Here is a 14,149-nt window from a genome sequence, read left to right as displayed (position 1 = left end):
CTCTATTTGATTTAAAAATCACTTGACCTGTAAATTACAACTAGTTATTCACTATCTAGTTTTAAACTCAAACTTATATAGGGTTTGTAGATGTTTGGTAGATAATAAGTTGAAATAAACATAGAATAATTGAACTAGTTAAAAGAGCTTTTGTCACCTAAACCTCCAAGTAACTTGTCGACCAGCTATAGTACTTCGATGGTTTTATGCTCACGCAATCTCTCTTGGGTTTTTTTTCCCAAACTGTTCAACTTTTCGTTTATATAAATTTGGGACTCTGTGGATATGTCATTTCATGTCTTTTAAAAAAATTTTTTGCCTAGTATGTTAATATTATAATAGATCTGCCCTATTCTAAATAATTGAAAATAATATTGATAAAAAATGGATCTGTATTTCAGTCCATATAATTAAAAATCTCACAAATAACGAAAATCCAAACAAATATCTCAATTACGAAGTATAATAGTATACGTACTGGACAAACGTTATAAAACATATATAAAATAGATGCAATATTATAACTTAAATAATAAACAGAACAACAATATTAGATAGTAACAATATTATAAATAAATCCTGATAAATATGTTTGAATTCATGGTGCAGGAGTATCCATTTGACCATTTGTGGCTGCAGTTGTCGAGGAAGTCTCAGGTGGCGCTGGTGGTGGCGAAGGTGCTACCGTCGAGTCTCCGTTTTCTGTAGATAAAATAATTTAATGATACCTAACATTCAAATGAAATCTTAAGTGTTACCAAATCTTCCTATATATAGCTTTAAAAAAAAGTATCAATCTAATTATTTGTATAGGATTTTAGCGGCTCAAAAAAAATATTGTGGTAAAATATTTTACTATTTGTTGAATGTTTCTACTTAAAAAAAAACTGACGAAAGAAGTGATATGTTTCATTGTTGGAGATGAGTGATCCAGAGTAATTTGAAGACAGCTGTAATGAGGAGAATATATTACAAATTGAATAATTAGGTTCTAAGAGTAAATTTGATTTACGTAATTTGGCTATTCGTCTCATCAAACAAGTACATATCCTATTCAATCTAAAGATGAAATAAAACCGAGTATGAAGATGATATTCTTTCATCGTAAAAGGTATGCAATAAACTTAATACAAAAGCTTCAGGGCTACAAAGACTACAAGAGCTTTAAAAATTTTAATGAACAGCTGTACATTTTAGTTTCTAGTCCTAAAAGGGACTGTGCTTACATTATGTACACTTACTTTGCTCTGATAAAGAGAAGCCAAAAGCTTGATACACCAATATATGATATAAATATATTTCTTGCTAAACCTTTTGATATAATAATATAAGTTTACGTCGAAATATTGGTCATGACCTGACTGATATCGTATATCGAAAGAAAATGTAAACACAACTCAAGAACTGAAGGGGACTTATTTCTATTGTCCAAGTAGAAAAACACGTATGACCATCTATAATTGAATGCAAAAATGCAATTGACGCAGAATGCCAGTACGAAATGCTGTGAAAAATAATAAACGCTTGTTCTGACAATGAAATACATTATATTTCCGTTTGTGTTATTTTTTAAAATAAATAGTTGTAAAATTTACGATAATTCAGTAATTGCGTAATTGCTATACTATACTAGAATTAAGTAGGTCTATTTTAAATGTACGATACTACAATATAACAATTCGATGCATAAATACACAAAGTTAATTACTCACGTGGTGGTACAGGAGGTGGTCCTGGGATTGGAATGTCTTCATCACTATCGTAATATTCGTCATAGTCACATGACCCAAATAATTCGCACAACAAGTCTTCATATGTATCACATAACTAAAAATAATTTGTACAAATATATATTTTAATCAGTATGTTTTGTATACAAATGACTGATGATTAGTTCGGTGCCACAATAGTAATAAACGATGTATTAACTTGACATAACTATACATCTTACTAAGACCTGGACAGTTCCCAGAAAAGACAAAAACGTCGCGCTTTTAGATATTATTCAAATTAATAAATTAATAGAATTAACTAACTAATAAGACAATTAATTAGAAAATAGAATATAAGATTGGGGAAAAATCAGTTTCGTTCTTTCCAAAATCCAAGTATGGCGTTAAAGTTCTATACCTCTACTCATATTTATTAAATGAAGCCACGTTCAACGAGCAGTTAATGTGTCCACTGTATAGTCCAGCTCTTGCTCCGTTCGACTTCCATTTGTTCCGGTATCTTAATGATGTAAAGCTGGATTCAAAGGAAACTTGTGGAAATTCCTTGGTTCAGTTTATCGCCCAGAGGTCTCCGAAGTTTTATAGTGGCGGACTTTTGATTTTAACAGAAGAATACCAAAATATCTTAAAACTGACTTAAAAAAACGTGAACAAGATTATAATGTAACAGGTGGACGTCCAAATTTTATTATGGATAAATACTCGCCATAAGAACTAGCAGATATAGTGACAATATTTATTGAAAATAACCATTCCATTATTGCTACTCAGAGGAAACTGTGTCAAAAATATTTTAATCGTCCAGTACCTCACAAAACCACAATTTTCATTTACATGCTAATTTTCGACAGTACGGTACAACAGCGGACAGGCCTCGTTCTGGAAGACAACGCACGTTTCGTTACGCTGAAAATGTGGCTCTGGTGCGCAATAGTGTTGCAGAGTCTCCAAAACATCAATTCGAAGACGTGGTTCCCAGTTACACATTTCTGCACGCAGTTTAAGGCGAATTTGGAAAACTGATTTGAAATTGTTCTTGTACAAAATTCAATTAGTTCAAGAATTTCTACCATAAGAACCTGATCAACGAGTTGGTTACAGTAATGCAATTCTAAGGCTGTCTGGTGATATTGAACATTTTTTGATTCTAAGTTGATGATGAGCGATGAAGCCCATTTTCTTCTCAGTGACCACATCAATAAACAGAACAGTCAGTTTTGGGGAACAAATAATCCTCAATTAAATCATGAAACATCATTGCATCCACTAAAAACAACTGTATGGAAACATCATTAGTCCCAATTTTTTTAAGGTGGTGCCGTTATTGTTACTGCTGAACGGTACCAAGACATGATTCGAAATTTTCTTGTGGCTGAAATGGAAGAGCAAAGACTAGAGGACATGTGGTTTCAGCAAGGTGGGGCCACAGCACACACAGTTCGTTCAACAATTCAATTATTGATTGACGTTTTTCCACGAAGACTAATTTCGCGAAGTGGCGATTTAGCATGGCCAACCAGATCTCCTGATTTGACAAACTTACTTATCTTTTCTTTGAACCAAGTTATAAGCATTTAAATGGTAGCCGGATTTTTACCCCACGATGCATGTTGTAGTTTATATTCTGAGAGATCTTATCATGTAAAGCACAAAACGAAAATGTTATAGTATCGTCGCCTTTCAAATAAATGTCGCTTTATATTTTATGATAATTTTCGTGTAACTACATAGATGTATTGTATTATTCACTAGCATTTAACATGACTCTTATTATCATAAAAATAAAATGTTTAACCTTCAAATTGGCACTTTCAACTCATATGATCGCGGATAGAAATATTAAGTTATTTTTTAGGATAAATTTCAACGAACAGCAGTGTTTAAAACCCTCACATACTTATATAAATCTTTGGTCGGTTTATATTTAATATAAAATGATTTAGTATCGATAGCCTTTCATTGGCGAATTCAATAAATCGAATTCGTTCTCCCGTTCGATATCCCACGTGGTATATCGTGAAAGTCTCAGAGTAATTGCGCCGAAGATTTAAACGTAAAAAGAGAGTTTTCGATCGTCGAATATCGTTAGTATGGTACCATATTACGACGATGGACATTTACATACGTCAAAGGTCCGAACCGAATGGGATTTTTAATCTGAAAACGGCAACATCAATTCTCCACGCCTTCCGTGAATCAATATTAACCCGAAGTGATAAATACGAAGACTTGCCACCGTCAAAAAGTTACATTGTTGCCGTGTATCGAACGGCTCTGTCAACTTAAAGAAAGATGATAATCTGTCAGCGTAAGAACGACCGTGAGAAATCACCAGGGAGGCTTATGCGGTGCCTTATCTCGTTTTAAATGTAATAAAAAGTTAAAGGATACTTTGTAGAAGCAAAAGTTATAATTGATTGGTGAAAAAAGTTATTTTCCTGTATTATGCTATTGTAGAACTTCTGATATTTCCGCGCAAATAACTGCACTAAGTAATTTTAATATGCCTAATAAGTCTCTTTTCAAGCCACCTTGGCACCATTAAGACAGTTTTATAGAGGTCGGAGCAAATGGTAGTTGGAAATCTTTCCGAGCTCTCGTAGAATTCGGACCTTTTTTAATAGCTGTTTTCAAGCGCATCAGTTATTGACATTATATAGTTAGATTCATGATTTAGAAAGATCGGACCAGATCTGGTCATCATTTTGTAACCACTCACACTTCTCTGAACTTCATTCTTCTTGAATTTCTTCGTTTCATTGCCACGATTATTCAAAAGTGAAACCTCCATTAAATGATCCACCCATTCTTGTGCGCAGCCTTCATTTATCAATCCTCATTATGACATACAGTCTTATATAAATGGATCACTTATATTGTCAATATTTAGTTCGGTAACTGGATGTCGATATGTGAAAGAAATATATCTACCTCGATATGTTTAAAGTTTTTATTTTGCCACAGGTGTTCTCTTAAGCAGTAACTGTGTAAAAAAGCAATATTTGATGAAAATAACCTTTTGGAGTGTTCCGTTAGCTAAACACTACCTTAAGGCTTGCTCATTATTTGACATATTTAAACATAAAAGTTTATAGTTTCCTCTAGCAATAGCTATAGTAAGTACTTTAAACCGACATTTGGTACAATATATTAATAAAAAATTATAAGAGCTATAATTTTGATAAAAATTTGTTTCTCTTATATAAACCAAGTTTTTTCCTTCAATGGATAGATGTAAAAATACCTTTTCATAAATTATATCTACCTCAAAATATAATAATAATCAATTCAGTTACTGGTGTTACCATAATCCATAACAACGAATTCCATTTGATTTCCTAAACTATTTTGCTAACACCTTTTTGCGCGATCTTCTTGTACATTAACTGGCATTACTCCACCACCAGCTTGTCATTACTTCTGAAGATCATCTATTATACTGAAACGATCTAGAAATTATTCTTTTTGTGGTTTCAAAAAGAGTCAAAACGTATGTATTTGTTCAATTATTGGCTTATAACATCTTGATACTCAAGATTTCAAACAAAATATTGATTACACCAGTGAGGTCTAGCGATAATTGGTTTCAGCTAAGTATTTCGGCATGACAATGGAGACAATGAATTTTGTGTGCTATTATACGGTTTCACAAAGAAATCTAATATTAATACGTTCTTCTTAGCATTGTTAACGCCCCATGGTATATTAGAAATGGGAACATCCACAAAAAACTAGGGGTACCAATAATCACCGAAGAATTTCAACGATTATTACATAACATCAAGAGAGATCGGGTGATTATAAAAACGTCGAAGTATTACAACTTCAGTGGACTAATCCGAATTGAATATATGTGAGATACATAGATCTTCTGCTCGATCCTCTCGATGATATAATCCAAAATCATGCCTTGTATTTTTGTCAATATTTTTATAGCGATACACATTTTTCTTATTGTTCTTCGTGTACATTATTTTCAAGACTTCGACATAACATATTTATATTCCACTCTGTGGGTATAATATTGTAATTAAAGGTAAATAATTCTTATTTGTTGATAACAATTGATTATGAATTTATTTGGCTCTATTAGCATTTCCTAAAATAATATGAATTTTATTTGCTTCAAATTTCATAACACCTAATACTTTGACAAAATAATCTATTTTAAAATCTAATTGATAGACCTTTTTATCAAGCAGTAGAAGTTATTGATCTGAATATTATAACACAGTGCTGTTAATTTCACTATTATTATTAATTATGGAACTCTCATTATAAAAAACAATACGTAATTTAAAAAAAAATATTATTAGAAACTCGATTAAGAACACAATCTATAACTGTAAACGTCCCAAGTAACTGTTCTATTAAACTATCATTTCAACCATAAGAAACCCGAATAATATTCCACCAACTGGGCTGACTATCATTAAAATTAATCTAAATATTCATCAAACAAACGAAGAAATAGATAAGCGAATAATGAGAGCAGTAGATGGGGTCCGATTCGGTGAACAACAAAAAACTATAATATCCCAACATACCAATCCGAATCCGAAAGGAGCACTCTTCACCTCTTGGACCACCGTGGACGTGTGCATCAGGTACCCGACCACCAGCAAAGCCAATGAAGGTTTCATGCTGCCGAATTTACGAAATGGTACCAATAAAGTTGTCTTGAGTTTGGTACGGTCGCGGAGTAGTTTATATATTAGGTATGCGTAAATAAGACTTTATGAGGTACATTAGTCAAAGAGCGACGGATCCAGAGCCGGAGCGAGATATTTGCATTTCGTCGGAATAATTTTGAATATCGTTAACTTAAGCGATGACACTCATTTATCAATAAATGAGTTTTGGGGTTTTATTAAACGGTTTCCATTTACCGGAATGCCGCTAAATTATACACGAAATTACTTATCGTTGAAATAATTATCTCTATAAAATTTTTAATAATTTATGATTATAAATAATGTACATTAAACATACATTGTGAACAGAGTGTAATTAAGAAAGTCTTAAGGGAATATATTGCCTTAATTTTGATTAATTATATTAGGTCTATGAAAAAGTTATTCACATACATTACAAGGTGTATACGACGATACAAAGCAAGCAGAACTTTTTAACGAATGCTTTTAGTTATTAGCTTCCTTCACTGTAATTTTATCATTTCATATAATAATAATAGGTCAATTGAAAATTTCCCGGCCTACCATAGTAAAATACGTTTTTTTGGCAAAACTAGTTTTTTTATTCAACATAATTCCCTTCAAGGGTGATACACTGCACTGATTATAGCGACCCTCCAACTTTTCGGTACCATTTTTATAGTACGATTTGACCTTTGTTACAAATTAAGCCTCAGTTTCGGCGATCACCTCTTCATTCGAGGAAAATTTCTTCCCAGCGTGCATTCTTTTGAGATCTGAGAACAGGAAATAGTCGCTGGCGGCCAAATCTGGAGAATACGATGGATGAGGAAGCAATTCGAAGCCTAATTCATGGATTTTTGCCGTAGTTTTCGCTATACCGATAACGCTATGTAGTAGTCGCTGTTGATGGTCCTTCCTTTTTCGAGGTAGTCAATGAAAATTATTCCATGCGCATCCCAAAATACAGAGGCCATAAACTTGCTAGTCTAGTCGACTGTTGCGTTTTCCCACGCGTTGCAGCGGGTTCATCATGTGCAGTGTGCACTCGGATGACTCTCGATTGGACTTCGAATACTGCTTCGGATCATCAACTCGTCGTTGTTTTTAGTCAAAAGTGAACTCGCGGATGCCGCGCGAGCATCCACTTTGCACAAGGATTTCTCAAACCCATATATTCGTGAGTGATATGATGTACACGTTTAATTGATATCTTTAGAGTGTCTGCTATTTCATTCAATTTCAATTTACGGTCATTCAAAATCATTTTGTGGATTTTTTAAATGTTTTCGTCGGTAATAACCTCTTTTGTGCGTCCAATGCGTTCACCGTCTTCGGTGCTCATTTCACCACGTGTTAACTTAGCATACTAATCCTTGATGGTTAATTTTCCTGGGGCAGTGCCCAGACACTCGCCATCAAGCCAAATTTTTGCTTCAACTGAATTTGTTTCCCTTCAGAAAGCAATATTTTATTAATACGCGAAATTCCTTTTATCAATTTTTTTCACAATAACAAAAGTTGCTTCACTCAAAATGCTATAATTCTAATTAAAAAAATATGGATTTAATTCTAGTAGCGCCATGTATGTGTCAGACCGGGGTCTTTTCAATTGACATGTTACATGTTTTCCTAACCAGTAGACAATAAAAAGTCGAATTTTATATCGAACAAATTCTGTTTGTAAAACGTTTAAAGAAAAGCTTACCTACAACAACAAAAATGCAATAAATCTCCAATATAATTAAAACATTTTTTTTTTTCGAAATTAAAATCAACAATATTCTTCTTCGTATTTTACATTTGAAGGACACCAAAAGATCCCTGCTACCCACTAGTTACAGTCAAGCATGAAAACGGTTCCGTTATGATTCTGTTTGTAAAACGCTTAAAGATTTAAAACACTTCAATTTGTAGAAATAGTGTCTACAAATACAGTACCACAAGTCCACGATTTAATTAAAACCTTTTTTCGGAAATTCGATTATTTTAACAACAGATTCGTCTCTTTCGTACGTGTATTTTATGTATGGAGAACCTCAAAAGAAACCTACTATCCGGACTATCGGCTTCTTACAATATGGGGAAGCATTTGGCTATATCGTGATATTCAGCTGCTCTTTCTATTCACATTACTGGTCGGATTACTGTGAATGAATATATCGGCAGACTCAATGATGAAGTTCTTTCCATTATTAGCATATTGCTACCAAACACTGTCATATTCAAAAATGATAATGCTCACTTACACACAGGCAAAAATGTTAGGTCTTCATTCAAGTTCAGTTAGTCAGATCTCAACATATATAAACCGTTATGGGGAATTTTAAAACATAGAGTGAGATGTACATTTCTATTCCCAAAATCACTGAAGCAACTAAACAGTCAGTGGTACAAAAATGTGTCACAATAATTTTGGAGACTATTTAAACACTCCATGAATATATTCCATAAATAAAGGCAGCTGCTTAAAAAGCAAATGATGTCTTAACAGCTTATTATTATATAAATGCTGTGTATATATCATATGTTCATATAATTTTGTTTATCCCTTGTTAATAAAAACTTCTATCTTTCTTTTTTTATTTCTGGCTACTCTCTATAAATTGTTACAATATCTTCCTGTGCTTTTGTCAACAAATCGACACCCCTTCTTTCATCTTCTAAATATTTAGTAAAAACTTTTCTTGTAATATTAATATTACACATTTTGCAAAAAGATAAAAAAAGCGGTCTAGAACTATATATTTTTTCTTGACGCTCTAGTACATAATAACTATAACAATCTAATATCATAAGTGCTGTTGCAGAAGCAATTTAAATTAAATGAAGACGTTAAACCTATTAAATTACCGCCTCATGGCTTCATTGAATGTTAACTGTTTGTTTATGAACTATAAAATAGATTCCATAAAACCATTAACAAGATATTCATTGTTTAAGTAATGGCTTATTACTGTCTTGTAATTGAGTCAAAATCTATTATATAAATAACCAGACACTTCTATTGAACATTGTAATAAAACAGATAAGACATAATTACAGACAAGTAGTAAAATAATCTAGTATCACTACATAGTATAAAACAAAGTCGCCTTTTCTGTCCCTATATCCCTATGTGCGCTTAAAACTTTAAAACTACGCAACGGATTTTGATGCGGTTTTTTTCAATAGATAGATTCAAGAGGAAGGTTTATATGTATAATACATACATAATATACTAAGGCAACATTGCTAATTTTAGAGGTTTCTAACGTGATGTCGTAAATTAACCTATTTTTTAGGCTTATTTAGCAATTAGCAAAAACGCTGCCTAACCCTACGAGTTAGATCAAATTAATGTACTACAGTATTGTACACCATAAAAAGGTCTACAAAAAAGTCCGCGATGGTATATGTTTATCTTTTAGGGATAACCCACATTAACCATTTTTATTGTTTACTTTTTACGTGAGAAAATGGCTTATTTACGAAGCTATTTTAAGCAATACGGCATTAATCCTTATCGAATTAAGTACCTTAAATACAGTGTGAAATTAATATAGATCAATAATGTTCCTTACAGCATGTAAATTAAACAAATATTTTCGGAGATATTACAAATTTAAAATTTGCGTTTAAAAATGTGTAATGTAATAAAAATTGTATGAATTTAGATATTCCAAAGATAGCAGGAAATCTTTATTACTATGTAAGTATAGGGGAAGAGGAATTGTTTTACTCCAAAGTTAATGCGTGTAGGCCAAGGGCAGTAATGAATGAACCAAAAATACTGGATCGATTTTAATCATGTTTTCATTGAGTGACATAGGCATATATATTTTATGCCCGTGCAAAGTCGGAGCGGGCCGCTATGTTTTTATATACAACGTTCATATTTTTTCTGTAGTGTATTTAATTTAGTATCAGCATTGCACCCGTGCGAAGCCGGGGCGGGTCGCTAGTAGTGTATAAATTTATAATTTTTTTCCATGAGAAATTCTTTTATATTACAACTACTACAATGACATGTAGAATGTGCCCTATTAAGTTTATGTGAACATACTCCATCACTAATGGGTGTTGAGTCTAGCGGTTATCACGTTTATGATGAAATTGCTACCATATTAGTCCACCAAAACTTAAATACTATTACAATGTTACGTCTGTCAGCCCAAAAATTTCGTTTAAGATGCAACAATCAGAGCACAGTTGACAAACAAATCTAGAGTCGCAAATAATATTGTTTATGGTATATGTTTCATATGAAAAATGAATTAATTCTTCACAAACTCCTATGGCGAAATCGACCTTTTGAATGGAAAGTGTAACGACCAGCTGCAAAAAGGTTAAAAATTCAATACCTTATTACTAAACGACACATCCTTGTCTGATATAAAGTTTTAAAAAAGTAGTGGTTAATGATGAACAGCACTTTGAATATTAATAATGAATGTAACTTTTTACATTAAATTTTATAAACTTAGAAAATATTATCTCAATATTAATTCATAATCTATTTTATTTTAGGTTAATTGTACATTATCCACTTACAATGTCAGTTATTCATTTTTAATACGACTCTGTGTCATTTTTTATACACGAAACATGGCGAAAACGTAGATTTAGCTAACCTTAGTCAAAAATTACAGTTTCTACAACAATATTCGTGCTACGGAATAATTACGCCTGTGTCATCGTTTTACCGTGAATTTACGTATTTTTTAAAGTAAACCGTCACAATTCATTTATTTATTTTTCAATACAATCACCTTGACTCAAATACGAAAAAATATAAATACAAACAGACTAAACAAAGCAAAGTCACAGTTCGAAAAATTAACAAGAAACAATGTTTTGTTTCTAAAATATATGTATGACGGCCACGTAGATTTATGTGCAGTAAATGTATCTTTTCAGTCACAATGGTCTCTTGAAAATTGTTCAATATTATTGGATACGTCATTCTTGTTTCAGCGCAAAGTTCGAAAATCTTATTAAACTCGTTAGTCATTGCATGTCCTGAATATATCAGTAATCCTAGTTGACTCTGCAAAAAAAAAAACAAAACCAAAAATATAGAATATGAAATGTGCTCGTCGTAACACAATACTTCAAATGTACAGGGGATGAACAAAACAATATGAACACCTGAAATATCTACAACATTTATTCATTAATAAGGTGTTGAGCCACCATTTGTTTTAAAACAGCTGCTGTTCTTCCGGAAAAAAATGAGTAAAGCATTTGAATAGTTTCAAATGAATATTGTCTCCTTCTTGTATAAAAATATCCGCCTATTGCTTCAGTGATATTAAATATATAGATACCCATAACCATTCAATTTCATTGAGGTCTAGCAATTGTACTGTACGGAGAAAATGTTTAATGATATTCTTGTACTCCTCAAACCAACACTGAATCATTCTGGCTGTGTGTGTTGGACCATTATAATCTTGGGACATGGCAAGGATATGGTAGTAATATCCTAGTCATGATAGGAACTTCATCATTCATCATCTCCCATGTTTGACTGCAGTTGGTTTTTTTGGGGTTGTCCAACGATTTGCCCTCTTTTGCTTATTTTAACGGTCGAAAAACAAAACCTATAATACGCTGAAACATAACCTACAAACTTGCTATGTATGGTATGGTATTCAGGTTATTTTGTCCATCCCCTGAATATTATGACCTTTACTGGGGAAAATGTTATGACTACTGAATTTAGAAATAATTCAGACCAGATATTTCAGATTAATAGATTAGATCTATCGAAAGTTATAAAAATTCACTTTAAATGCTACATCTTATACTTACCCAATTTAAAACAAGACCAAAACACCCAACCAGGAAACTCGCCATCAGAGGCATATTTCTTTTACGATAAATTAACTCAGCAAACTCAACGGCTTCGTTGATCGAAACTAGAACCGTTTTCATAACTATCAAAGCCAAAGGAATTTTATAAAACCTATAAAGAAGATCGAGAGCCCTGCAAGCATCGTCATATTTTATTAAGAGTCCATTAGCTCTCAAATAATTTTCCTTGCATTTCGTGTAACTCATAAAATCCGAGAATCGATCGTTTATAGACTTTATTATATTCGTAATTAATAATATGGTTGTGGATATTTGAAATATCACCAATAACACCATAACTATTTGGAGAATATTTATAATGATTAGCAGGTAGGGACGTTTCGAATGTGTAATTACTTCATGAATGATGTTTAAAATTATCATTAACACCGTAAATAGCTTAATGAAATCGTTCTGTGATATATATTGATTGGAAATAACATTCAGTGAATTTTTCAAGCACTCTAAATGAATATGTAACTTTAAAAACGTTCTTCTTTTAATGTATATCGTAAAAATAATGGTAATGATTATTAAAAGTGCTATATTCAGTTTAATCGAAACACAGAGAACTATTTTTACTATATAACCGGTAGTAGAGGACAATGTCTCCCAATATACAACATATAAATTCAATAAACATAAAATAACAACTACAACCAAAACGTATATAATATAGATAACACTTAAGCCGTTGTAGCTATCTATGTTTGGTATAGACAGACCCAGTAAGATAGGTAAATCACATGTTTTTTTTAGATAATAACAAGTGAGTCCTTTCACAGACATTATAAACCCCGATATGGCCGATATTAAGTGATTTATGTAGTTCCATGTCAAAGCAATAAGCAAATGAAAAGTTGAATTAAATATTTCAGCTGCTACATGACAAACACGAAAGGATATCAAGCGGATATATAAATATTAGATGTCTGAAAAAATAATCTAGGTTCTTAAAGTTGGAATACAATTTCAGAGTTACGTTTATCCAACTAAAGTTTTTTTTGAATTTAAATGTCGTGCCACGTATATTATAAATAGTTATTGGTCTTAAATATTGGTTTAAAGAGTTTTTGTCTCCTCAACATCCGGATAAACCCACCATCGTCGAACATTTCTAGTACGTTTTTATGTTCACACAATCTTTTTTGGTGTTTTTCCTCAAAGTTTTTTTTATTTATTCGTGTACAATGCTTCGAATAACTTTTTTGTAACCACCACGGTTTTTGAAAGTTTTGCTCGTTTCTCTTTACTTGAGCTTGGCATCCAGTGTCATGCATAAATCTCATCAAATACTTATTGCCTATTGGGTAGATAATATAATGCTAAGAGAATAATTTTTTAAAAATTTCTTAGTTTACATCAGTAATGTTAGAGACAGGTGCTTGTAGTCTATTTACAGTTATCTCATTGTTGTTACTTGCAACAAGTAGTGCAGTATAACCAGACAGTTAGCTATTAACTATTAATAATCCTTTACAATTAGAAATATCGCTGGTATAGAGTACATTGATTTAACTTCCAGAGAAAACGAAGTTTGTTGAATGGATTATTGAACAAGAAATGAATGCTGATTTTTAAAAAACAATCTTATAGTCTATTCAAAGTTACTGTGAATATACGTCATCAATATGTTTTAGGTATTGTCAGCCGTAATGTGTATATTCATTTTAGGACCAGAAAATATTTTCCTTCTTATTTTATTCTAGATAAATTGAGATACAATGCTGTTTGAATCGTTCGAACACGTAAACAAACCAGCCTGTCAAAGTCGTCCGGTTGTCAAACGTATGCAAAATTCTTCAAAACAATGGTAATAAATCGGCAATAGTTGTCTTAAAACTTTGCTTGTTTTGATAAATTTCTTATTATTACTCTGATTAAAAATGCCGATGCCAGACAGAACAGATTGGTAATGGCATA

General features: G+C 32.1%; 1 protein-coding gene across 1 annotated transcript; it reads right to left on the bottom strand.

The window, feature by feature from the left end:
- Nucleotides 1-447: 447 nt before the first annotated feature.
- Nucleotides 448-6,441, bottom strand: LOC143190710 (uncharacterized). The gene is made up of 3 exons (XM_076395210.1): nucleotides 6,281-6,441; nucleotides 1,713-1,827; nucleotides 448-702 (listed from the first exon to the last, which is right to left on the bottom strand). The coding sequence occupies exons 1-3, from the start codon at nucleotides 6,374-6,376 to the stop codon at nucleotides 599-601; spliced, it is 315 nt and encodes a 104-aa protein (XP_076251325.1). The 5' UTR covers nucleotides 6,377-6,441; the 3' UTR covers nucleotides 448-598.
- Between the last annotated feature and the right edge of the window lie 7,708 nt (nucleotides 6,442-14,149).

This window comes from Rhynchophorus ferrugineus, unplaced genomic scaffold, assembly GCF_030347505.1.
Source record: "Rhynchophorus ferrugineus isolate W39M unplaced genomic scaffold, kcgeb_rfMv2 rfM2, whole genome shotgun sequence".
Taxonomy (NCBI): domain Eukaryota; kingdom Metazoa; phylum Arthropoda; class Insecta; order Coleoptera; family Curculionidae; genus Rhynchophorus; species Rhynchophorus ferrugineus.
The sequence above is the reverse complement of the archived record's forward strand: the minus strand, read 5'-3'. Positions and strand labels throughout refer to the sequence as shown.

What these genes read in the sequence shown, in the direction of transcription:
- LOC143190710 (XM_076395210.1), bottom strand. Translation starts at nt 6,376, where the DNA reads ATGAAACCTTCATTGGCTTTGCTGGTGGTCGGGTACCTGATGCACACG. An exon ending in CTCCTTTCGGATTCGGATTG is followed by an intron (nt 1,828 to 6,280) that starts GTATGTTGGGAT and finishes AATTATTTTTAG; the next exon opens with TTATGTGATACATATGAAGA. An exon ending in ACCACCTCCTGTACCACCAC is followed by an intron (nt 703 to 1,712) that starts GTGAGTAATTAA and finishes TTTTATCTACAG; the next exon opens with AAAACGGAGACTCGACGGTA.